The sequence below is a fragment of the Streptopelia decaocto genome (genome assembly GCF_964273445.1).
Source record: "Streptopelia decaocto genome assembly, chromosome: 1".
Taxonomy (NCBI): Eukaryota; Metazoa; Chordata; class Aves; order Columbiformes; family Columbidae; genus Streptopelia; species Streptopelia decaocto.
In genome coordinates this window covers 59,700,982-59,727,448 of record NC_138663.1, presented here as the reverse complement: position 1 = coordinate 59,727,448, position 26,467 = coordinate 59,700,982, and the positions used below count along the sequence as shown (strand labels likewise).

Here is a 26,467-nt window from a genome sequence, read left to right as displayed (position 1 = left end):
TGCAATCAACATTGTATTTAAAAACTTAGCATGTGTTGATTTGGAAATGATTGCTTATTCATTATGAGATGGACAGGTCTATTTAGACAGCATAGAACTGTGTAAGTACTGTCAGTGTATTTATTTCACAGAACCTGGAATTTTTAGTTTGTTTTTCTGATAAGCTGTTTTTTGGAGGGATGGGAGTTGTTTGATGGGTTGGTTTACTGTAGGTCTGAAATTATTAGACCTTTGAGGCTGTGCGATTAATTCACTGACCTGTGCTTAATTTGAATGGCTCTGGAAGAGGTTAATGATTAGATGATCTAATGACTCGTAGGCAGTTTCATAATGTCTGCCCAATAAAAGGGTCTCCTTCAGCTTTGGGATTTTAGGCTAGTGTATTAGATGGAGTGGTAGGTACTCTGTGAAGAGGCAAAAGTTAGTTCTGTCATATATGAAACAAAACAGAGGACTTATTTGACTGCTATGTTGTGAATATTTTTTTGCCTTTACTCATTTTATTTTTAGGGTTTTCTTTATGCATATAGTCTTAGCACCATCATTAAAACCACAATGAATCTCTACATGTCAATGCAAAAACCTATGACCAAAACCTCGGTGAAAGCTCTATGCAGACTTGTAGAACTTCTGAAGGTAAGTCACTGGATGAAAACTTTTAATTTCAATATTAACTTCCCTCCCCACCCCACCCCAAAGAAAGGAAAAACAAACACACACACACAACCCAAAACAAAACAAACAACAACAAAAAAACACCAACACCACTACAAAACCAAAACAAAAAAAGGACAAGACAAAAAAACCCCAAACAAATAAAACAGCAAACAAAAACCTCAACTAAGTGGGGGCATGTTTTTGCATGGCTTGTTGTTCACAACTCGATTTGGTTAGAGAACAGGAGATTTGGGAGACTAGAACTGTTTTACGTAACTTCTAACTGACTTCCTTAGTTGGTGTCACAGAATGATTGAGGTTGGAAGGAACCTCTCGAGGTCATCTGGTCCAACCTCCACCTGCTCAAGCAGGGCCACCTAGAGTCAGTTGTCTGGGTCTGTGTCCACATGACTTTTGAACCTTCAAGGATGGAGACTCCATGACCTCTCTGGGCAATCAGCCTGTGCCATTGCTTGGTAACCCTCATAATAAGATAGTGTTTCGTGATGTTCAGAGGGAACCTCCTGTGCTTCAGTTTGCGCGCACGGCTTCTGGTTCTGTCACTGGGCACCTCTGAAAAGAGCCTGGCTCTGTCTTTTTGCACCCTCCCTTGAGGTTTTTATATACATTGATAAGATTTCTCCTCAACAAGCCTTCTCTTCTCCAGGCTGAACAGTCCCAGTTCTCTCAGCCATTGCTCATACATGAGATGCTCCAGTCCCTTTATCATCTTTGTGACCCTTGTCTGGACTCTCCTCAATATGTTCATGTCTGTCTTGCACTGAGAAGCCCAGAACTGGACTTTATACTCCAGGTGTGGCCTCACCAGTGCTGAGTAGAGGGGAAGAGTCACTTCCCTTGACCTGCCGGCAACACTATGTCTAAAGCAGCCATCAGCCTTCTTTGCAGCAAAGGCACACTGGTGGCTCATGTCCAACTTAGTGTCCACCAGGACCCACAGGTCTTTTTCTGCCGAGTTGCTTTCCAGCTAGATGGCTCCCAGTATATATAGACTCCTGAATGATTTGCTTTTCTCAATTTCTGAGGGTTGTTTGCAACTGCTACTAACAGTACATTACAAAGTGGAAAGGGTCTGTATTTGCAGTGTGGATGAGTCCACCAGCATAATGCTGAATTCTAATGGCAACAGTTTTGGTAACTGCGTGAACTGTTGTGTTTTGGCTTTGACTTCAGGCAATAGAACACATGTTTTACCGAAGAAGTATGGTTGTGGCAGATTCTGTGACGCACATCGCTCAGCATCTGCAATATCAAGCTCTTCACTCTATTTCAATAGCCAAGGTATGTAATCCAAGTTCTAATAATTAATCTTCCCAGCTAAGTGTTTAAAAAACATCTTAATTTTTTATTTCCTACTTTTGCAAAGTCTGTAGCGTTGCTTTATCACAATGGACAGATATATGTTTTCTAGTAGGTCAGAGCTTTGCCCTAGAAACTGTACAGCATAGATGGCTATTTTTGATCAAGGACAGGTCTTTTCTTCCTCTAAACTACTGCATCTCTTGTCTGTTCCTCTCATGTTCTTTTTAGTTTTTATTTCTAGTGATTTTCCTGAACTGACCTTTTCTTATGTCTTTTCTGAAGCACATTCTTCAAGCAATCTATTATAGATCTAAGCAAACAGGCTGTAACTTTTAAAAATCTTTATCTGCTTAGCAAAATAACAGGGGTTAATACATGATGGCTTATGGGAATCTAGTATGGGCATAAATTCACTATTTTGCAGCTATTTTTTTTCCTTTGATTAGATCATACTGACATAAATGGCTTACAATTTTAACAGTAAACTTTTGTATTTTGGAAGCTCGTTTGATGTATTTGAAATTTGCCTGTAATCTGAAATTGTGTATCTAGCATCTCCATATATTCCAGCATAAGCAAAAAAAATAATACTTCTAAAAAGCTGATACATATATTCATATGTATCAGGAGTGTGTATATATATGTGTGTGTGTATATATATATGTATGTATATATATATATATCAGGAGTAGCATGAACTGAAGAAGTCTTCAAACAAACGGTTCACATATAAGTAGATAACTTTCATAACCTTTTCAAATGATATGTGTAATTACATTACAAATTATTTCTAAATACATAGAAATTTGCTGAGACTTGTCTAGTAATGGATATAAAAGGGAACACATCTGTGAACAATTCTTGATACTTCAGCTACTGCTCAGAAAACATGTAAAACACAAATGCTAGTAGATACATTAGTACTAATCTTTTCTTATCTGCTCTACTTTGTTTTGAAGTGGTGTAAAGTCTAAGGCATATACCTAACACAGCTTTAGCATGTAAAGTTTGGAGCTTTACAATGAACATATTAGAATCAGAAGTGGTTTTCTTCAAGTCTTTCAGGAAACTGTACCTCTTCCGAGTTATGCTGCTACTTACAAATACATCTGTGAATTCAACTTCAAAGCCAGAAGACTTGGTTCCCCTCATTTGTTCATGCAAATGTTTTTGCACTTAATCTTTATGATAAATTTGAATGTATAGAAAATTGCAAGTTATCATTGTCTACTGTGTTTATACATCCGTTGGCTGTTCAGCTGTAAACTGGATTTTGTTACCAACAACAGGGAGCCACTGATTAAAAATAATTTATAGTGTATAGATAGATTAATACCACTGAATTGACAAAACCAGTCTGGATTCAGTTAGCTCTGTTCACAAAACATATTGTGTTTGCAGAAATACTCAATTTATGGCAAGTCCATAAACTTTAGGAAGAAGAGGTAAGCTATTGCTTTTGGGCTTAAGTAACATTCCTCTGAATTTCTTTGTCTTTCTGTCATCAAGAAAAGAGTAATTTCTGATAAAAAGTACAGTGAGCAACGCCTGGATGTCCTCTCTGCTTTGGTGTTGGCTGAGAACACCCTCAATGGGCCAAGTACAAAACAGAGGCGACTGATTGTTTCCCTTGCACTGAGCGTGGGAACACAGATGGTAAGTGCCATGACTGTTCCAGACCTTTGCTTGTTTGGTGTAATATCTTATGAATAAATACAGTCTTTTTTCCTTTTTTATTTTTTTCTTTTCTTCATTTGCACAGAAAACTTTTAAAGATGAAGAACTCATTCCCCTTCAGTTAGTTCTGAAAAAACTGGACTTGATCAGTGAACTTATAGAGCGGTAAGTGGTGGCATATGTTACATAGAAGGCAGTGTAGTGTGTCACTGGGGGAACTGGATTCTTCACTGTGCAAATTGCAATATCTGGTAGCTGCGTGCTGGTGGTGATTTTTGCATGTATTGTAGACTATGGGTGGACAGAAAGAATTCCAGAGCTAAGCCTGAAGCTCGCAGGTCTTCAGACAAGTCATATTTTACCTAGCTGTTGCCAATTAGGTAGTCTGTTTCTCTGATGGTTTAGAAATTCTGTCAGTTTCTTGGGTAACTTGGCTTTATGTTAAGTTGAAGTCTTCCTCTTAACCCAAACCCCAAAGTTACAGGTTAATACCAATCTGTTTGGGAGATGAGGTTGTTAGTTCACATGTGACACCATGCTCTACCGTTGCTGGATTTTCAGTGCACACTCAGGTTACATCATGTTGGCCACCTGAGAGCCAGCTGCATATCTGGGTTCCACACATACTTTATGGAGAGAGACAAACACTTTCAGTGCATGACTCATGGTATAAATTCCTGGAATAAGTGTTGTACACAGTTTATATCAGGAAAGGTCTGTTTCTCTTTTTTTGACTTATAGGAGAAATTTAGAATATATGTTTGACCTCTAGGCTACTACTTGCATGCAATAAGAAAACATTTAAGATTTTGCTGTAATCTAAGGTTTAATTCTTACTGAGATTGAGTAAACATTTTTTCTAAAACGTACCTTGTATGTATAAATAAAAGAAATAAAATTATTGGTTAAATAACTTTCTTTTGAAGGAGAATACACCTGGAACATTAAATTAAAAATGTAAAATTTAAGCTTTAAAAGCAGTTAGTTTTAGTTGAAACACACTAAAATAGATATCACTGTTAGAAGAATGGCTTCTTCCAATTCTGTGTCTAATAAGTAACCTTGTATTCTAGAGTTCGAGCACAATGTGACTGCTGTTTCTTATACTGGCATCGAGCAGTCTTTCCAATCTATTTAGATGATGTGTATGAAAATGCAGTTGATTCTGCTAGGCTACATGTAAGTAATAATGTTAGTAACTTAGTTTAACAAGCTGCTGTAGTAGGAGGGATACAGAGGGGGAGATGGTAAAGCTTACACTGAAACTATTAAGGAAAAGACTGGGGGTGTGGGGAGGGAAGTAAAACCCAGACAGGAGTTACTACCAAGTTAGAAATTTCTTCTCAATGTAGAGGATATAAAAGCAATCTTTGTTCTAAATCTGATTAAAGTATATCTGTTAGATTGCTCTAAAAATCTCATGTTACTGTTGTTGATTCAGGATCTTTGTGTGTTTGTCTGTCCCTCTCTTCATTCATTCTAATTTGAAATGAACACCTTTTGCTAGACTTGAACACTAAAAGCTTTCATTCCACATTGTGATTATCTATCTCTAGAGCACATATCATTGTGTTCAGTGATGCTGTGTGGGATAGTTGTCCTGTAGCTTTTTCTACTCCTCATCTCTCCTCCCCTCTGTCAAGTATCAAGTTATTTGCTGCAGAAGCGAATTATGCTTTGGCATGCTAATCCTGGTAAAAGTCAATCATCTCTTCCAGTATTGTGCATGCCATAGTCAATTACAGAACTAAAATGATTATAGTGCAGATAATTTCAGATGAAATAGATAGTAATTATGACCTTTTGGCAAACTGATTAGTAGCAACTAAATACTTCAGATGAACACGTTAAGGACAGGAAACTTCAGTTGGGCTTATGAAGTCTATTTTTAATAGAAATAGGAAGACTCTAGTGATTTTGATTTGTTTGTTAGCTTTGAACACTCTTTGAGATGCTCTTGACATGTCTGTCAGTCTGTTTGGTAAGGATAATAGTTTCTTTTTTCAGTATATGTTTAGTGCACTACGGGACTGTGTACCTGCTATGATGCATGCAAGACACTTGGAGTCTTACGAGGTGCTTCTGGAATGCTATGACAAAGAAATCATGGAAGTGCTCAATGAGGTAGTTTGTTGTGAATGGAAATTAGAAGCAAGGCTATGCTTGGAATATCTTATAGGGCAGTATCAATTGTACCAAACCTGATATGATCTATAAAAGAGACCTATATAACACACAGAGAGAGAGAGAGACCTTTGAGATTGGTGTGAAGTATTTTAATAAATAAGAAAGTGTTCCCTGAGGATTTGGGTCATTTGAGACCTATTAATAGTATCTGTGTTGGCTGGGAACATGAAAATAATGCACTCCAAATTACTTAAATTGGCAAAACCTCAGTTACAGATTTGACTATGCAGACAGAGGAGTGCTTTTTGTCAGATTAGCTTCTGGTTGTATGAATGCCTAAAATAAGTACTGCTGCTCTTAGTATGTATGCATAGTGCTTAGTAATGAAGGCTCTGTAAATGTAGGTGGCTTCTTTAGTCAGTTATTATCTAAAATTATGAAGGATTCTTGACAGAGAGAAAATGGGAATTCAGATTTCCCAAGTTCTACATTTTAACCTTTGAACCACTCTTTGTTTGACTAGTTCAAACCCAAACATTATGTATTCTGCAGAAAATTAGGCCAAGTTGCTTATTGCCAGAGTCTTCCTCACTGAGTTAGGTCTTACTATTATCTAGGTAGATAGCCCTAACCCTCGTTCACCTTAAGATAAGAAGTGAGAATACTGAAGTTTAAATTGTGTTAAACTCCTATGTGGAAGGTTTAATCACGTGCAGAATGGCATTAGGTGGCTAAACCCTAGACCTTTTCAGCTGTGGAGCTTTTTCTTGCTATCGTGTACTAAAGCAAGAACACAGGCATTAAGTATCCTTCTGGTTCCCAAGTATTGATTTGCTTTGACTTGTGTGACCCTGCCAAAATAAGCCTGTCTTCACTAGTTTAATGAGTCTTTCATGTATCTCCGAAGAGAGATGTTAGTTTTGCTAACAAAGCATTGTAACTGGACACCGAACATGACTTTTTTTTTTTTTAAAAAACTTCCCTGAATAGCACTTGCTGGACAAATTATGTAAAGAGATAGAAAAGGACCTGCGCTTATCAGTTCATACACACCTAAAGCTGGATGACAGAAACCCCTTCAGAGTTGGTATGAAGGATCTAGCTCACTTCTTCTTTCTGAACCCAATACGTTTTTTCAATCGATTCATTGACATAAAAGGTGAGGAGTTATAAGTTTTCTTGATTCCATTTCTTTCATCTCTGTTACACTTTGGCTTAGTATATCTTTTAATTTTTTTTTTCTGTGCTTCTCTAACTAGATGGGTAGCATCATTTTAGTTCATCCTTTTATGTGTTTACAGCTTATGTAACCCACTATTTGGACAAGACCTTCTACAACTTAACAACTGTAGCTCTTCATGACTGGGCCACCTACAGTGAAATGAGAAACCTAGCAACTCAGCGCTATGGTTTAAGTATGACTGAAGCACATCTTCCCAGCCAGACTCTGGAACAGGTACAGTGCCTGCAGGATACAAATATAATTTGTTCTGTTACATTGTATTACTCGCTAGCTATTCAAAGGACCGAGTTGTTGAAATGAAAGTACCCAAGGGCAGAGAACTGTTTGGAAAAAGTGGCCTTTAACTTCTTGTTGACTTCTGAGACACGACCTTTACCTACCTTTTGAGGTAACACTGATACAATTTAATTTCATGTTGGACTTGTGTGGTATCATTTATTTTTTAACGTAAGATTTATTAAAATCGGGGATACAAAGTCAGGGAATGTCTTCTCAAAAATTCAATATCAGCAATTTGGCAAGCAATATATTTGGAATACAACTGTCACAAGTCTGGAACGACCTTTGAATGGTGGGTCTCTTCTCTGGTTTATTGCTTGCTTCTCAGCAGGATCTGCTTAGTCATCATCACTGTTTCACAGGCTGGACATGGAGGACATTTGCACTTAGCTTAATAGAAGAGTGACTGAGAGCCTCTTAGAAAGCACTAAACATGGTTACACATAAAGCTGTAGTTTCATTAAGTTAATGGTGAAGGTATTCATTGTTACATGGTTGGTGGAAAAGAAAGGCAACTTGCATGTTTCTAAAGACTTCATTTCAGGAGTTTTAGTATCTTGGATATTTTTGGCAGTTAGCTTCATTCCCTCTTTTAGGTTAGCACATTGGTGAAAGGCGTTAGAAATGCAGCCTCTTTTTTCTGTTGTTCATGATGGCTTTGTCTTCCTAAGTTGAAAGAGGGCATAGAGCTAAGAACTCTAGCTGCTTCTTGGTATGAAAGTGCTGAGGATTAGTTTTTGTTTCTGGCCTTGACTTTGTATTACAATATTTGGCTATCACGTTGTTATAAAGAATTAAACCATTTAACAATGTTGGTTTAATAATATTCATTCTGGTATTAGCTTTACCTCAAACAAAGATACTCCATACTCCCTTCTCCCCCAGCCCTAATAATCTATACACTCAGTTGTGCCAGGGAGTTTAAATAACATCCTCTCTATGCACAATGATACTAAAGGGACCCTTTCAAGCAAAACAATTGTAAAACATAGAAATATAACACTTCAGTGTTCTAGTCAGGTTGGGCAAAAGCAGCTAGTTGCTTGTGTCCCTGTAGAAATCTGTGTGTCTACAGAAATCTCTAAGGCAAGATTCCATTTTACAGAATCAGAGAACAGCCAAATTTTTAATTCGGGCTTGTGCAGCAGACTGGAGGGTTCCTTACTTTCAGGGGAAGTTGGAAAAAACAGGCAGAAGTATAAGATTTAAAATGTGAGTTGAGCTGCTTTTTTCTCCTCTGAGCATTATCTTACAGACACTGAACAAGAATTGTTCATTTTGCAAAGTGAAAACATTGCTTTGTAAAATGCTTTCAAGTATCTACAGCAATAGTTTTTGTGCACCTTAGTGGTTAGGCATGCCAGTAGTTCTTCAAGATTTTTTTTTTTAATTTGTAATTCTCAGTAGATAATATTGTTTCAGGGTCTGGATGTTTTGGAAATCATGAGAAATATTCATGTGTTTGTATCCCGCTACCTCTACAATCTGAATAATCAGGTAAGGTATATTCCATGCTCTTTCCTGGATTTGGCTCTAATTTGAAGGGATTGACAAGTGCAGAGTAGTATATGTGTATGTGTATGTGTATGTATATGTATATGTATATGTATATGTAAAACAATGTATAATAACAAGCTATAAAACAGCTATTGCTGCTCTAGAAAAATGTCTTTGGGGATGCCTTAGACAGGTCTCAGAGAATGTTCTCTAAGCATATTTTGAGTACGGTGTGCCAGCAGGATCACTCAATGTCAAATATTCCACTGTCGCTGGAAGGCGGCAAGGATAATTGGCTGCTATATAAGGATGTACTAAGTACATGATTTTTCAACTTGAAAAAAGGGTATCTGAAAATGGGTTATTAGAGAGATGGAGCAGTGAATGACATGGAGAACACGTGCAGGGAACAACCCTTTGTGGTTTCTCACAATGTGGGAACAAGGAGCCCACTATGAAAATAAGCGGCTTCCTAAAGAGAAGGAAGTACTTTTTCTCATAGCACACAATTCAGTGGTGGAACTCATTGCCATGGTGTGTAGTGGGGCCAAAAGTACAAACAGGTGCTGAAAGAGTTTAGTCCAATTAATACAGGATATAGCCTCAATAAATATGAGAGTTTTGGTGCAACATCCACCTTGGATTTGTTTAGTATCTGCTTTGCAGAAACTGGAAGAACCTAACAGATAAAGTTTATTGTATGCAGACCCTATTTCCCTGATTCTTTCCTTAACCACCAGTTATTAGCTGCTCTCAGAAATAGGGTATGGGCTACCTAGATTGATAACTTATCATGGAGTCAGTTTGGGGTAAATAACTTCTTTTTCTCCCACCCTGCCTCCCAGATCTTCATTGAAAGAACAAGTAATAACAAGCACTTGAACACCATCAATATCCGACACATTGCTAATTCGATTCGAACTCATGGAACAGGAATCATGAACACAACAGTGAGTATTTTTTTGCACTGTTGTTGGGTATTTTTTTAATAGTGCACCAGAGCCTCCAAACTCTTGCATCTCCTAATGGTTTATTTGGTTTTGCAGTTTTCATAATGCAACAATAATGTTCTTTATTAATAAAACAAACCAGTTCTAAGAGAGATCCATATCAGAAAATCTCCTGGGACTTATACTACTTCCAGTTGTTACATAGAAGTTAATGAAGAGATCTAAACCCACATCAAACAAGATACAGATATTCTGCTGGGACTCTGAATTTCAATAAAGATAAATAATACTTATCAAAGTAGCACAGCAGAATATTTTAATTTCTAAGTTGCCTGCATAAATTAACATGCTCTAAGTTTCTGCTTATTCACACTTAACTGCAGCAAAAGTATCTGTCTAATAAAGGAAATTCTGAAGTAATGCAGTGTTAACATTTTAAGTTGATCTTATAATTGTTAAACTTAAGAAAAATCAGCTTTTCAGCTTGTAAAATAAAAGCTACAGATCTCTGATAATTTATTGGAAGACTGATTTCATACTGCAACACTTCTAGTGATGTCTGTAGTATAGGTGGCCATTTTAAGCAGTCAAAGGCGTTTACCTCTTTGCAAGGTAAACAAGGGCACTTCATGTGGTTTGCCTACTGCAGCAGGAATCTGTCACTGTGGTTCTTGGGTTTGGATATGGTGCCAAAGGTACTTTTGGCTTGGTGCTTTCCAATCTGCTGCTCAGGGTTTTTTTCTAATTACTTGCTACTTTCTTTTTCCCGTTCTCCTGGCCCTGTCAACCAAAAAAAAAACCCCAAACAAAACACAAAAAACCCCACACGAACTTGATGAAATATGAACCCACTCTCAAGTCATTACTTTAAAAGTGGAAATTATTAGAAAAATAAGGTTTTCATTATTTCTTGCACTATTGAAAATAACTTCTCTTGCACTATTCTTCTGAGAATGGGAACTTCAGTCACTCAAAAAAATGTTGTTACTCATGTTATTTCCTGGTGATGTTGATTTTTTTCACTTCTAATTGTGAATAGAGTTGTTTTTGCAGATATGAGAAGTAATTGAGATGTGCAGGATGTGTGCTTCTGCCTCATGGGAGGGTGTTTTAGCAGAGGAAGTTTGGGGAAGTGAAAAAGTATGTGAGGAGGTTATGCAGATTCCACAACTTGACTGAGGAAGTTGAGCTTGTCTGCCCTTTTCAACTTGAAATATTTGTATTGCATCAAAAGGACAGTTAGAGGATCTTCCAGACATTAACTAATGGCTGCGTATGGCAGGTCATCCAACTGAAATAGCTAACTTGTCCCTTGGTCCCTGTTTCCTTCCTGGAAGAGAGTAGGCCTTCCAGGAGAAGGGTTTTCTTTGTTCTTTTAAACCAATGAAATTAAAAAGTTAAGCTGAGAATAAGAAATCGAAGTAAACTGAATAGAAAGTTCCATATAAATACAAGTTACTGAGGAATCTATTGAATACAGGTTGCTAAATGTGCTTTTTACTTTGTTAACCCTCTTGATTTGACATTTTTCTAGGTAAACTTCACTTACCAGTTTTTAAGGAAAAAGTTTTATATTTTTAGTCAATTCATGTATGATGAACATATCAAATCCAGGCTTATCAAAGACATCAGATTCTTCAGGGAAGTCAAGGATCAAAATGATCACAAGGTAGAGTAATTTTTGAAGGATTGATAGTAACTTGTCTGAAAGAAGTATTACTTCCATGTGACTGAAGGTGCACCAAACCACAGCATTCTTATTATTTAAATGTGCCTCTCCAGATGAAGTGACAGCTTCTGTTCTAACAAAATGCAGTGTTTTCAGGATGTCTTAGTTTTATTCTGGCTGTTCTGTATGGAGTTGGCTAAAATTGTGTCAATGACCTGAAAACGGTTATTTGATTCAGTCATAGTCTGTTGGAGGTTCTAAATCATGCTTGAGAATTGTTATCAGTTTTGAATAATAAGATTATTCAAATTGAATCCAAAATGATGTAAACATGTAATTTGGGAACTAGGGTCTGATTTTTTCATGCTGGAAAATTGATTTCTCAAGAATGTGAGAGGCAATATATTTAGTAAGATAGACAGCCAACTTCTTTGTATGTCAAGTGCTTATTTCTTTTAGGAATAATTTCCAGTTGACAGTAACAATTCTATTTCACTTCTCAGCTTGCAGAAGTGACTTAGCCAGATGACTTTTGTGAACTAATATAGACAGGCAGATGTACAATCCATAAAAAATGAAGCTGCAGATGTGAGGTAGGAGTACATTGCAAATAGAATTGTGTTGACATGATGGAAAAAAAAAGGTTGTTTTAAGGGTAGGTAATTATTCTTACAAATTATTCTAAAATATTTTTCTAGTATCCCTTTGAAAGAGCAGATAAATTCAACCGTGGCATCAGAAAACTTGGAATAACCCCGGATGGCCAGAGCTACCTTGACCAGTTCAGACAACTCATAAGTCAAATTGGTATGAAATGCTATCTAAGACAATGTTCTGAATGTTATTAAATGGAAAAGGTCTTTGTAGTCTTATAACTGTGAACTTTTAGCTCAGGCTAGAACTGGATTTAACTCCAGTCAGATGGAAAGTACTTCACCTGTACCACATGTGAAATAAATACTCTCATCTAATTACAGAGAAATGGCCCTTGCATGTCTTAATTTAAAATATAGCTACAGCTTGCATAGATACCTGTTCCCTTTTAAGTTCTTCTTTATGTTATGGAACTGACTTTTATCCAGACGAAGTGTATTTCCCAGTAAAAAAATAGTACTTTTAAGTTCATTTATTTCAGAAAATGGCCATATATCCAGTTGAAGTAACTTTGAGTGACGCATAGCATTACAGTGGTATTTTCAGCCATCAATGTTGTAGGTGTGCAGGATGGATCTGAAATTGCAAGCAAGTGGAAAGAGCTTGTACTATTTGGCCCTTATGCTATCATGAAACTGAATACAACCTTGCCGGTTGGTGCATTTGTAGTTTATTTCTCTACATAGACTTCTTATACCGGTGTTCAATATAAGTTTTTAAACTTGGCTTTTAGAAGAGTTTCTTTGCCAGAGATATATGGCAACTTTAATTTACATTTCAGAGCTTATAGGAGTTATGAAGAGTGTATGTATTTAAGTAATTATAAATTCCTTCCTTGTGTTTTCTTGTTTTTAAAGGCAACGCTATGGGTTATGTACGAATGATAAGATCTGGTGGACTTCACTGCTGTAGTAGTGCAATTAGGTACTTCCACAAATATTTCAATTTTCTGTTTGTTCCTTCTCATTCCTTTGGTCCCTATTCATGCTCATATTCCCCAGGTTCTTACCCGTCCCCCATAAATTTTTAAAAGGTCCATTTTTATGCATTTCTTGAAGTGGAATTATCAGAAACAGTGCTGGAATTCAGAACTGTACAATCATTGCCATAAACCACTAAAAATCAAACAAATTCTATGGAAAAATGCTGCAGAAGCGTTAATAGAATGTACATGTAAGTCCTTCATTAAGTCAGTAATTCCTGGTGTTCATCACTTCGAGGGTGCATTAAGGAAAAATACTACAAGCCTTGAGGAACTTGGAAAAAACATTTCTTTCATACTTCTTGCTGTATAGATGATTATCTGTATTTATGTAAGGTCATTAAAACACAGTGACTTTTACATACAAAGAAGTAGTTGGTTTTCTTGCAAGTAATAGTAAGCTTACACTTATCAAGGGCAGTAAGTGCTAGAGAGAGGAGATGGTAGCCTGGTAAAAATAGAAGGACAAATAATGTGTGAGTTTAGAAGTGCCTGGATAAGAATGGCATGGCAGGTAGGATGTAACTTCAAATAGTTTGAGCCCAGAAGACTAGATTAAACTAAATTATAAATTATGGTAGAAACTTCAGTGTATGTAGACAGTTGAGCATAATCCTAATGAACAGTAAGTTTTCAGGTTTGTTCCTGATCTGGAAGATATCGTTAACTTTGAAGAGCTGGTGAAAGAAGAAGGACTCTCAGAAGAGACACAAAAAGCAGCAAGGTACCCTAACTTCATGCTTTTGAGATCTGGGGCAGGGATGGGAAAATTGTAATTTTGAAGTTACAAATGCAGCTGGTTTTGCATTTTGTGTGTGTATGTGTGTTAAAAGTTCAACTGACTTTATGTAAAAATGTTAGCTCTTCTTAAAAGCAGAGAAAATAGGAGGAGTTGCTTTAAAAATGTGAAGTGGCATTTATACTAATAGACTGTTAGAACCTGGTTTCTCGATAAAATCCTTGTGATTTAAGGGCTAACAAGTTTTCTTCACCACGTGTCCGACATATACATTTAGAACGATCTGGGCCTTAGGAATGAAGGATGCAAGTATTATATTCATAGACATTTTTTGAGAAAATTAAACAAAGAAACAGGATTCAAGGTGGCTGTAGAGGTAGCATGTAATCTTGGACACTCTGGTCTGAATACTGGATTGTAGGCATAGCCAAGGGGTGAAGAGAGCGTTGTTATCCCAAAGGGTGGGTAAGCAAAGCAACTTGTAGCAGAAATCAGGTAACACATTGTTTATCCTTTGCAGGCAGCTGGACTCTGTCCTTGGTGATCTCACACGTAACTTTGCAGAAGGAACGGAGTACTTCAAAATGCTTGTGGATGTATTCGCTCCTGAATTCCGCAGTCCAAAGAATATGCATTTGCGGAACTTCTATATAATTGTTCCCCCACTGGTTAGTTTTTGCATTGTGTGCACCAGCTCTTACTTTAACCAAATGTGTCAGAACAGGATTGTGTTTAAATATTTTGTATTAGGCCGTTGACTAGAGTATTCTACTTTCTTTCCTGATTATGAGTGGGATTGTTTTGAATGTGGCTTTGTTGGTAGTTGTCCAAAGCCATGTTAGTCTTTATTTACATAAATTGTGTACTAGCAGTCAAAAGGTAAATTTCAAAACTTCTCTTTGAATCAAATTTGGAGGAGCCAAGATGAAAAAGGAGGACTTGGAATAGCAAGGATGAAGGAAGTTTAAAACTATGTTCTTCAGCTCTCTGATGTGTGTGTTCTTTCTACTTCACATTAGGTATTTTGAGGCTCTTTTAATGTCATGTTCCGATGCAGTAAAATTGTGGCCCTCTGTGTTCTGATTGGACTTGCTTTTGCTAATAGGTTTTGTTTAGAAGGCGTCCAACTGTACTGAGGTGATATGCACTTGAGTGCAGCTTTGTGGGCATTTGGAAACAGTTCCATTTGAAGGCTTCAGTGATCTAAACAGATTTATGTGTAACTCAGTTTAGAAACTAATTTTGGAGTGCTGATAAGCCATAAACTTAAGACTTTGAGAGGACAGGTATGTCATGGTGACAGAAGTGAGGGTGAGTAAAGGCTTTTGACAAATACTTCTGTTCTTTGTCCTTCCCATTTGGGGAGTGTTTTATCGGACAAATACAGTTTCAGGAATATACCATCCATTTTAGTTTTTAAAAGGCATTTCAGTGCAGTTAAATTTCAAAGCGTGTCACAGGTTTTCAAGAAGTTGTAAACGTACACACATTTCCGTGTCTGTAGTTTTAAAACACTAATATTTTAAAGCTTTCCAGCAACGTAGGCAATTTTAATTACGCTTTACTTGTTTACATATTTGCCTCTAGTAATCACTGAGAGAATGCAAAGTAATAGTATGACAAGAACTGCAAAGACAAAGGGTGTACTTTTTGATTTTTTTCCTTATGCACATGCAAATGTTTTCCAAAGCTTAACTTACTTTCTTCCCAAGAAATCTAGAAAAATGACAAGTTCTCCTACAAAAATGCCTGATGATGGGAGACACAAATAGCATAGTTTTGGACATGGAATTGTGTTCATAGCTAAGAGTGTGCATTTTAAAATTTGTTGATCTCTCTCTTGATGATTCCAAGACAACTTTTCACTCTTTCAGACTCTCAATTTTGTAGAGCATTCAATCAGTTGCAAGGAGAAACTGAACAAGAAAAACAAAAGTGGAGCAGCTTTCACAGATGATGGGTTTGCCATGGGTAAGTTCCAGCATGCTGCCTGGCCTTTGGGTAAGCCAACATAATGGATATTTGCAATAAAAGTTTTGTTTATGTTTTGTGTGTTCCAGTAATTAAAAATTCTGTAATATAAATCTGAGTGGTCTTGGCTTCAGTACAATGGATTTGAGGGCTATTTTTTTATTTAGAATCGCCTAAGCACAGAGAGTAGCTGAGTATGGGAGCAGACAGTTTTGTCATATGTTGGTGCTCCTGAATTTCTTTCAAAGCTTGTGGCTCTCAGCAGATGAGAAGGTACGCAAGCCTTTAGATAAGTTATGAGGTTTTCAAAAATTGAAGCTTTTTCTTATTATTTTTCCTGATAGATTTAATTGTAAATTAATTGCAATTTAAATTTTAATTATGTGGGAATTATCGACTTAGGCAGATCCATTAAAGACATTCATAAAACATTTTACAAATTACATGTTGACTTCAGTAACGTGGTTTTTTAATGACTATAGGTGTGGCTTACATTCTGAAGCTTTTGGATCAGTACCAGGAGTTTGATTCTCTGCACTGGTTCCAGTCTGTTAGAGAGAAGTATGTGAAGGAAATAAGAGCAGTAGCGAAGCAACAGAATGTGCAGTCCAGTAATCAAGATGAAAAACTACTACAAACTATGAACCTTACCCACAAGCGACTGGAAGTTTGTTTACAGGTATAGTGTGGGTCTGGTTGCCTGTTCTGTATTGAGTTCTGCACTTAACCGTGACAATTCAGGTGTGTTTGCTGTTGGAGCTTATCAAGAGCAAAAACGACAGAGCATTGTCTACAGCAACAATGCAAAAGGACTATAAAGATGTGAGGTGTATGATCTGAAGGGGATGTCGTGTTTGTCATTTTTGAGCGAGTCAGGAACTTGACCAGGTTGATTGAAGTCTTTGTCCCATGGAGTTTGAAATCTAATGCAACTAAAACCTAAATGTTTAAATAGAATAACTTTTTGGTTAAATTTTTTATAACAAAGACTTTACATGATGCTGTGAACCTCAGAGTTGCTTGGGTGTTAATTCTGAGTTGCTGAGTTGAATGATGCAGCAGCTGTCAAAGAGAGGAAGGATGCATTTGAATTTTGAAGCATAGCAGTTCAGATTTCACCTGTGGTGTAAATGTGTGCTCTCTTGTGCCCGTGGTGTTTTTTCCTACCATCGCTCCCCTGCCCAGACCTTTTGATTTGAGGAGGCTGTGGGACAGATCTGGAGTTGGCTGTTTGTAAAAGCCCGTGATTAGATTCTGTAAAAGCACGGCTGTTGTTGACATAGATAAAGCCCTGTATGTCCTCATGACTCCCACGAGTCTGCACTATGTTTGGTCCTCTGCTGTTAAAAAAACCACATCACTGAACCTTCTTCAGAAACTGATCAAGCTTGTGGCCATTTAAATTATTGGCAAGTTGCTCCAAAATCTCATTGCTGCCACAAACCTCATTTTCAGCCGTATTGGATTAGTGACAGATTTATTGCACTGATGCTGCTTTGCTTAAATTGCCCTTTAAAGTTTGTGGCTGACATTTGCTTTGTAAAATGCATGTGAAGATGAATGGAGGAAGATTTTTTCAAAAGGACTTAAGCGATTTATATCTTGAAATCTAGTTGCTTTAGAAAAAAGCTTCTGAAAAACCCTGCTTATGTCTGTCTACACTTCATTCTTGTGATACACTGACACTTGTCTTCTGTATCTTTTCCCTTAGGAATTTGAACTCCTTTATTTCTCACTAAGCAGTGCAAGAATTTTTTTCAGGGCAGATAAAACTGCAGCAGAAGAAAACCAGGAAAAGAAAGAAAAAGAAGGTGAGTGAATGCTGTGTGTAGAACACTTTGGCTTATGTAAAGAGAGTGTACCGTAGTAGGGAAGGTGCTTTTTTTCTTTTTTCCATGAGTGCTTTTTTGCTAGTGGGTTGATTCAGTTTTCCACAAAGAGTTTTATAGGGTCGAGGGTGACTGAGGAGTCAGGAAGAGCTTACAGAGGCCTTCTTTGGAATGGGTGCATTTCAAGCTGGGCTTCTGAGAAGAGGAAAAAACAAACCAAACCAAAAAACAATGACCAAAAAAAAAAAACCAACCCACATGCCAACCAACAACAACAAAAACCAACAAACCCACCACTACAAAAACCCCCAAAGAAAACCAAAATAAAACAAAACAAACAAAAAAACCAACCCCAAACCCATAGAAAAACCTCTCCCCAAAACTGCAAACAAACAAAAACAACAAAACCCCCCAAAAAAATCAAAACAGAAAACCAAACCAAAACAAAAAAAAAACAAAACCAACCCAAGCAAAAGCATGAAGTAAACTGGTGTTTTTCACCTGATGCTGAGCAGCTGTTTTTCAACCTGCAAAAGCAGATGATACAGATACTATATGTGACATTCAGATGTTTATGGTATGTTTTAGTCTGCCATTGAATTAATATATTCAAAGGGTAAGATCTTAATTTGTGGTATTGTCTCTTGATTAGGTAACATGGGTATTTTGTGTTTGATATTTATGCTTATATAGTCTCCCTCATGGATTCTGGAAGATTCTCTTCGGTAGGGGAAAATTCTTTTCAAATAAATGAGAATGCTTCTAAGGATTAAGATATAGAAGTGTAGTTCAGTCCCAAGTTAGTTAGAAACTCACGTAACAGTATGTGAAAAATGGAATTGGTAAATAATTTTCTGCTGTAGGTCTGACAAAGGCACAAGTGATCTGTGAGATTACAGTCACTGAGCCAAAGGTCAGTTTTCTTCTGCACTAGGAAAACAATTGGCAAAGAAAGAAGTCTTTTAGCTTGAATTTGTATTTGATCATATTCAATGAAGTTGCTCAAATAATTGCTTAACTCAAAAAAACCCAACTACAAGCACTGTGATGAGTAAGAACAGACATAGTACCCTGGCTTATTTAGATAGCATTCTGTAGAACAGCGGTTAGTTATATTTTAGGTGAAATATTGACTGTGGTGCTTCATGTTTAGTTCTTTGAAAATTGTGGTTTGTGGTGAGAAAAGCTTGAAATGCAGACAAGGCTGAAAATCTTTGACCGTGGTCTTTGCTGTAATATTTGGGCTTGGACCCTGAAAAAAAAGCGTGAGTCTGTCTATGTAATCTTTACATAAGTTCTACTGATTGAAGGAATCTTTCACCCCAAATACAGACTTCTTCATAGGGCCAGGACCCTTCATGCTGCAGGGTCAGTTTGCTTATGCTAACCATGGTGTTACTGTATCAAGTGTGTTATGACATCACCATAATATACATCCTAAGACTTTGGGTTTACTGCCTTGAATAAAATGTTGAACGTGATCTATGTCTTCAATTTTTATTTTTGTAGAAGAATCTGTTAAAACAAGCAATGGAGATCTTCCCAACTCTGCACCTGCAGATCCTGTTGTGAAGTGATGTGGCTGGTATGGGTGATGATTACTTACTTGAATAATTCTTGTTCTTGTCATTATCAGTAGGGGTAAAAGCTCTAGACTTGTTTTTACTTGCTCTGTTAAATCCAAGATGAAATGTACAGTAATATACTAGCATCCAGTGAGGCTAGGTCTGTCTTTGTCTCTATTTCCTGTAGAAACTTCTGTTTTTCGGGAGTTTACATTATTTACAGCACTTTCCTTAGATTGAAAATAGTGATATAAAATATTGACCTTGGAGGTGGTTATTTTTAAGTACAGATTAAAAAAAAATCATCTTACTACTTTTTAGATGCATTATTGCATCTCTGAGATAGCATTAAAAAAAAAACCAAACCTCATAGACCATTGGTCTAAGATTTGAACTGGTGCATCTCTTCAACCAGAAAAAAAAAATTGAATCAAGATATTGTGCATATCCATTGTCCAAAAAATAATTCAGACATGTTTTTATGCAGTCCTGTTGTATTTAATGCAGTCACAGAATACACTCTAGGTGTAACAGTGTATGTTGTGAATGTATGTTAAAGCTATTACAGAAGATGGAAGTCCTTATTAATGTTTTATTCCACAAACCCTAATTATTACTGTAGTACTTGCACTGTGGGAACTTAGGATCCTTTAAGGCATTTATTTTCCCCTGCTGTTTTTTTCCCCCACTTATCAGAGAATGGGAAAACCAGGAAAGTTAATGTAATAAACTACTTCTCATTTCATACCGAAGGTCTGATTTGCATCCCCAGAAGTAAGGAAATCCAGAGCCAAGACAGAACCACAATCAGCTCTTCCTTTTATGACCAGGCACTGTGTGATGGGTGTCTGTAACTATTAAGTGATCTTACACTTCATTAATATGTTGTGCCTAATTGCAAGTTTCAGCCTCAATTCTGTATTTCCTAGCCTTTGCAGGTCTGTTGTACTGTCTGTGTCATTCATACAGTCTTACATGCCTAATTATTAACAGTAATTGCACTGCAGGCTTCAGAAGCTGCTGAACACTGTGAGAACTCTGTATCAATATAACATCTGTTAATGCCTGCAAGTAGAGGTTCTAGATTGTGCAAGTTACTCAGATTCCTAACTTAAGTAGCTAGACTTAGCTTAACAGTGACCACTTTCATTGAAAGATATGGTTGTGTTTTAATCTCCCAGAACATAAAACACTTCTAGATCTTACTAACTAGAATAAATTACTCAGTCCAACTGAGAATTACCTTTTTTCCCCCTCTCCCCCACTGTTAACTATATTTTAGACCATGCTTGCCAGTTTTTTTCATCTCTCCTAATTACAAAAAAAGGTAAAGTTTTAATGGTTCCAGTTGTTCCACCCACCCTTAAGTCAGTGATTAAGACAATTTCTGACAGACTGTGAGTTGCCCTTTCCTGCCAGTCACATCAGCATTCAGAAAGCTGACACAAATGTGCTTTTTTCAACTGGAAAGACCACGCCAATACAGAAGTCCTTTTGTTGGTTCTGAAAACATGACACAGAAGCTTCATGGACCATTTAAATCAGCTGGGCTAATTAAAGATTTTATTTTTAATTCATCATAACTGCAGAAACTGCCCTAAAAATGCTGCATTGCTTGATTTATATTTTTGCTTTTTTTATTTTGATAGAGGTATTTTATTCATAATTTGTGTAGAGTTTCTCTTTTGACCAAATTGTGCCCGCACTGACCACTTGGTAGCGCTGCTGAGATCAGCGTCCTTGCTGCTGCTGCCAATTTCCATGCTGTTGCAATTGCAGTCTATGTATTTCCACATTCCTGTCTCATCTCAAGTCACATAAGTTCTTTTCTTGGAGTGGCCAAGCGCTACGTTTCCTTCTTCCGCAGCAGCTGCAGAATCACGTCCAGATGGTGTTTGTTTCCCCCAGGCTGGAGTCGCAAGGTAGCTGTGTGCAGTCAGGGCATTGCCCATGCTCGAATATAATCTGCACTTGTATCTTCCCTTCTCTCATTTATTTTGGAAAGACACTATCTTGGGTAGGTAATACTTTGCAATTGAACTGCACATTTTCTTAAATGTATGGTGGTTACCAAATTCATGTGGTTCTGGTGATGGAAGTTCTACAGGAAAGACATAAGCCTATTTTTATAGAACCCTGTTTAATCTGGAAGACCTGAATGTATACTATAGGTGGCAAAAATATATACCTAAACAGAAATATGTACAGTGATAATAGAGCTATTATTTCTAACACAGAATTATAGTTTATATTTCCTTTTTTTCTTGGTCATGTAGCAGCATATACATGCAGAAAGCTTTTCTCATATGAAATACAAGGTGGGTCCTGGATTTGGATGTCAGTGAGGGTCACATTAAATCCTTTCTTCCCCCCATAAGGATCTGAAAGGGGTGCAAAATTCTTGCTGTGGTGCTACTACTTTTGCCCTCCTCCTCTGATTATAGGAACAAAATAGACCCTTAATTGGTGGGCTGGAGATAAGATGATGGAACTACAACAGAAAAAGAGCCCCCACACTGAGCTAAACTTGCTCACTCAAAGGTGATTAAAGGCCAGTGAGGATGATGAGTTTGCTGCAGGGCCATGAACCAGGATCTCCAGATTTATTTTCCATCATGTCAGGGGCAGCAGAGGCTGAAGGGCGGTCTCTCTCCCTGCGAAGACCAGTGCTGCCACTGCCCTCGGTTGTGACATGTGCCAGTGACAGCAGCTGCTCTTCAGAGGCCTTGCAGCCCATTCCTGATGTGGTTCTGTGCCTGGTGCTGCCTGGCCCATCCCCCTGGCAGCACCACAGGTTCAGGAGCAGAGCATGGCCCATGGCAAACTCCAAACTTGCTTTCTGCATTGCTGACCAGTGATTAGTGATGGCCCCAGCACCTCCCAGCTGGTGTTGGCTTCCCTGGGAAGTTGAGCTGCTGCCACAGGGTAGATTCTGGAGGTCCTAATGTGGTCTGTCATCAGAAGTACATTTAAGTTTTCATCTGGTGTCCATCAACAACAGCTGTTTTCAGCTTCTCAGGTACAAAGGACCAAATGTAACACTTAATGTTTCCTGACTCATTGTACAAAAGGGTATTTTGTTATGTCGGTTTCTTTGGTTTGTGAGTAGAGAACATTATGTACATAAAGCTGTGTTAATAAATGTAATTTTGAGAACCTCATTCTTAGTGTCTTTTCAGTGACATCAGCTCAGAAGGTTTTAATTTTTTTAATAAGACAGCTTTAACTTTTATTTAAGAAGAAGTGTTTGTGTCAGTTACTAACAGTTCTCTTCCATGGTTCCTTTAAGCAATCAACGACCAGGTAAATTGAATTTATGCAGAATTCTGCTCACAGAAAATTTAGTTTCTTAATAAGTACTTGAGAGGAGCCATTTGTTTGAGTTATCTTGAGTAATACAAACTATGCCACAGATTACACACCTCCTCCCCCCCCAATTATTATTTTTATTTGTTCTTGCAAAGTACACTTTTCAGGTTAAACGGGAAAGGAAAAAAAATCTAAACCTATTAGCCAAATCTATCTAGTGTCTAATTTCAGGAAGGTACTATGAGACTAGTCATTACATTGAAGACTTATAATCTAGCATTTTATTGCTCAGTTTCTTAAAACCAAAGATTGCTGGTAGACTCAGCTGTTGTATGTCACCATAATGTTAAAAATACAAAGAATTTATTATGGAAGTACTTATTTGTCCTACAATTATCCTCTCTGGCAACTTAACTTTTAAGAAACCTAACCATAGAGAAACTGCACACAACTAACACGCCACAGTCGTCAACTACTTCTAATGTTTGCATGTCAGTGGTATTTAAAATAATAAATCAAGGAGGTACATTATGTCCATTATTTAATTACAGAATGGGTGAGTGCAGTCCCCGGGAAGGTAAGAGTAGGCACTTAGATTTGCTTTGTAAGCTTATTCTAGATACAATATAAAAATAGATTATATTAATAGGAAAAAATTTAGTGTTTAACAAATTGTTTTGTAAATAGGCTAGCACAAAAGATAAATCTTATTACACTTAGACTAGACTAAAAATAACTTCATCTGAAATTAAAGTAAATAGTGCATTTTTAACCTTCATTCAGATGCACATAATCATGCAAACTATGAAAACAGACTACGGTAGGAAATTTGAGGCCTGATGTTTGTTAAAGGAGCTGACAGCTTGCGCTGACTCCAGCAGACTGACAGGCTGCTCACCATGTCAATCTGAAGAAGCGACATTAGCCCTTTGTGGCTGACAGCTGTGCTGTCCTGGCTACCAGCAGCAAGGGGCTAATGCTGAACCCTCCTCCAAGACCGTCAGCTTCCCAACCACACCCACACACCGCACGTCCGCCAAGGTGAAAAGCCTCAAAGGCCAAGTCTTGCTGGTGTTCTGCTCTTAATGCCACGCTGGCTCCGGCAGGAAGGCGGGTGCTGGCCCCGTGTGTGCGCAGATGACTGAAAACCGGAGACTGTTGCGGAAGGAGTCCCTGCTGTTCCTGCTCCCACACAGGCTGCAGGAAACCAGAGTTTTTTTATGCTTCTGATTCCTCCCCTTCATGCAGGGTTCCATCCTCTTCTGAATAGTCATTCAGAAGCATGAACTTGCCGTCATTCGTTAACGGCACAGACTTCATTAGCTGAGCTAATGCTTCTGGGTCCTGAAGAACAACAAAAGAGTTCATTGGGCTGCAGCAATCTTTCAGAGGAGCACACAGTTCTCCCAGTACTTCTCATTAAGGTTTTACAACTTTTATTACAACCTTTAGTTGTAGCAGGCGTGTCAAGCTCATTTTCACGGGGGGCCATGTCAGCCTCACGGTTGCCTTCAAAGGGCTGAAGTGTCATTTTAGGACTCTGTAAGTGTAGGAGTATTTACATTTATACCAATGTATGACATTCGGCAAACCGCAAGGCTGATGTGGCCCCCGGTAAAAATGAGTTTGACACGCTTGGTCTAAAGGTTTGAATGCAAACATTTGTTTTGAAATAAATAATCCTTTTTGGTTCAGTAAAACCACACCTTGGGTATATAAGAAAAAAAAAGTAGTAATTCTGAGCTGTTATTTTGCTGTTCTTATCTCGCATTGGTACAACTGCTGAAAAACAAGGAGAAAAATAACTATCTAAATAAATTTATTGTACTTGTGTTTACTGCCTGTGACTAAAAGCTCATTCTCCCAACTTGTGCTGAAATTGTAGCAGCAAGAGTATACAACAAATATTAATGCATTAGTACCACATCTTTAAACGGATAAATTTATCTACAATGGGCCAGGGAACTTTGCCACTCACTTTAAGTGGAAAAACATTGTGTGTTTCTTCTCCCCTAGGGGAAGAAGGAATATGAGTTTCTAAAAGTCAAACAGCAATGGGTGCAATTTATACTTCATCCAAAGGAGTTTGGTTTATTTTTCAGACCTGCTCACAGCTTCCTTTCAAACATGAATAACTGGATTTGTACAGTTCTGAATTTGATCTAGGGTGACAAATTTTATCTCAAATCAAGGTACTCTACAGTCAAACTGGGTTTATTTTTATACTAACTACCCTGGGGCTGCATTAAATGTCTGCAGAACTTTGTCATTAGGGAGAGTGGCTGTTCTTTTTTCCCATGTGCACCAGAGGTACCTGGACGGTGCAAACGAAAGCAGAATATGATGCATCACAACACAGACATGGGGAATGAAACAAACTTACCTTCTGTGCCTCAATGATTTCTTTTCCCAAGCTAATGGCATAGCAAATCTAAAACAGAAATATATGTCAACTGGCGTTTTGTTTTGCTTTGGTTTTTTGTTCTTTAACTGAGACTAAAACACTGAAGTGTCAATGCAAAGTTAGTCTTAAATACAGCTCTAAAAAGCAGAGGTAGAACACCAATTCACTGTGCTAACTACCTAAAAATAAAACTGTCTTAGGTTCTCCTCCAAAGCTCAGTTAGGCTGCTAAGTCTTTGCATTCAACTCGGTTTGTTTTGTTCACCAAAGTCATTCCAAACCTGGGGGATCTTCTCCAGTGCATGTAAGAGAGTTACCATTTTCTAAGACAAAAATTCTCCAGCACATTCCTTATCTTTAGTAGTCTGTTACTATCATACACAGCCAGCACCCAACAGTGTAAGCACAGTCCAGCTGTCTCATCTTTGAAACCTTTACAGATATATGTGCCACAGCATCGCTGACGTTTTCGTTAGTGCTGGTGCTAGACACGCACACTTTCCTCTGTCTCTTACTGCTGGTGTTAGTGACCACATCCTTTCCTCCTTGTTGTATGTGCTGTTGCATTATCTATAAATGTTGTCCTTTGACATGAGCCATCACAGGCTTGTGTCTTAAGGCATGTTTCCTTGCAAGGAATTAAGCTGCTCTTGCTTCTGTAGCACTGTTTCCCAGATGTGTAAGCCAAGAAGCCTAAAAGCTGTTTCTTAAATAAAATATTCTGTTGAAGGTTATACAAACCTTTTCCCCTTCTGTGTTGCTCTCAAAAACATATGCGCTCATGGATTCTTCTCCCAGAGTCTCTCTGAGATGGACCACAAAGCCAATAAGGCGCCTGTTATCCTGATGAGCAGCAAACTGTGTCACAGTGGCGAGATCAAACTGCACAAGTATAAAAAAGAATATATGTTTTTAACCAGCATATGGTTAGCTTGGTCAAGAGCTCAAGTTCCTGTGACTGAGTGAGTATTCAATGATGTGGTTTAAAACCAAATTCAAAACAAAAGTTACTTACACTTGTTCGTGTAACTTGGGTTTGAGGATCTATCAACCTGCAATTGTGTGTGGGGGGAAAAAAGAAGGAATTATTTTAAAGTGGTTCTAAGTCATGTCAAGGTGCTTTATAATAGTAAGGCAATCACTATAGCAGTTTGACACATGAGGAAACATACACACAGAATCAAATGCTTTATCTGTCCAACTCCAGACCCCGACTCTCAGCTGCCCAACATGTATAGGTCATGGTATCTCTGAGTCACTAATTTGGGGAGCACCCTGTGCGTATGGGCTGATACACTAATACACACATGGACATAAATGCACCCCGGCTAAAGTCAATGTCTCGTTTCAACGTATTCTCCAGTGATGACACTGGCAACAGGTCAGTGATGTCTCTCCTGCTGTTCCTACATGGAAGGTAAGAGACTCTTATAGTGTGGGGTTTTTTTTTGCATATTTTTCTGTACCTTTGTGTGACCTTACAGCCCCACTGTACCCTCTAAATTTTGATAGGATGTTCTCAGAACTTAGGTGGATGATTTGTAGATACTACAGAGTAAGAAAAGATATATTTTTACTCGGTGAAGTGAATCG

The 26,467-nt window shown here is 37.8% G+C and overlaps 2 protein-coding genes across 6 annotated transcripts in view; one reads left to right on the top strand and one right to left on the bottom strand.

Moving 5' to 3' along the window:
• WASHC4 (WASH complex subunit 4) overlaps positions 1–22,323 on the top strand; it is a 42,873-nt gene extending 20,550 nt beyond the window's left edge. For 2 of the 3 annotated variants that reach the window (XM_082043619.1, XM_082043618.1), the window contains exons 15-34: positions 511–636; positions 1,852–1,959; positions 3,490–3,636; positions 3,743–3,822; positions 4,731–4,836; positions 5,665–5,781; positions 6,775–6,943; positions 7,086–7,240; positions 8,729–8,803; positions 9,649–9,753; positions 11,288–11,422; positions 12,121–12,229; positions 12,934–13,000; positions 13,696–13,782; positions 14,318–14,465; positions 15,672–15,768; positions 16,251–16,447; positions 17,480–17,579; positions 19,107–19,182; positions 19,916–22,323. In XM_082043619.1, the coding sequence (XP_081899745.1) occupies positions 511–636; positions 1,852–1,959; positions 3,490–3,636; positions 3,743–3,822; positions 4,731–4,836; positions 5,665–5,781; positions 6,775–6,943; positions 7,086–7,240; positions 8,729–8,803; positions 9,649–9,753; positions 11,288–11,422; positions 12,121–12,229; positions 12,934–13,000; positions 13,696–13,782; positions 14,318–14,465; positions 15,672–15,768; positions 16,251–16,447; positions 17,480–17,579; positions 19,107–19,174 (2,196 nt within the window). In that variant the 3' untranslated portion in view covers positions 19,175–19,182; positions 19,916–22,323. The remainder of the gene's footprint in view (positions 1–510; positions 637–1,851; positions 1,960–3,489; positions 3,637–3,742; positions 3,823–4,730; positions 4,837–5,664; positions 5,782–6,774; positions 6,944–7,085; positions 7,241–8,728; positions 8,804–9,648; positions 9,754–11,287; positions 11,423–12,120; positions 12,230–12,933; positions 13,001–13,695; positions 13,783–14,317; positions 14,466–15,671; positions 15,769–16,250; positions 16,448–17,479; positions 17,580–19,106; positions 19,183–19,915) is intronic. The other variant, XM_082043620.1, reaches the window with a different exon arrangement.
• A 152-nt stretch (positions 22,324–22,475) lies between these two features.
• The window catches only part of APPL2 (adaptor protein, phosphotyrosine interacting with PH domain and leucine zipper 2), a 42,836-nt gene continuing 38,844 nt past the window's right edge, over positions 22,476–26,467 (bottom strand). For all 3 annotated transcript variants that reach the window (XM_082043621.1, XM_082043623.1, XM_082043622.1), the window contains 4 exons: positions 25,890–25,926; positions 25,616–25,756; positions 24,855–24,902; positions 22,476–23,815 (listed from right to left, as the gene is read on the bottom strand). In XM_082043621.1, coding sequence (XP_081899747.1) covers positions 23,690–23,815; positions 24,855–24,902; positions 25,616–25,756; positions 25,890–25,926 — 352 coding nt within the window. In that variant the 3' untranslated portion in view covers positions 22,476–23,689. The remainder of the gene's footprint in view (positions 23,816–24,854; positions 24,903–25,615; positions 25,757–25,889; positions 25,927–26,467) is intronic.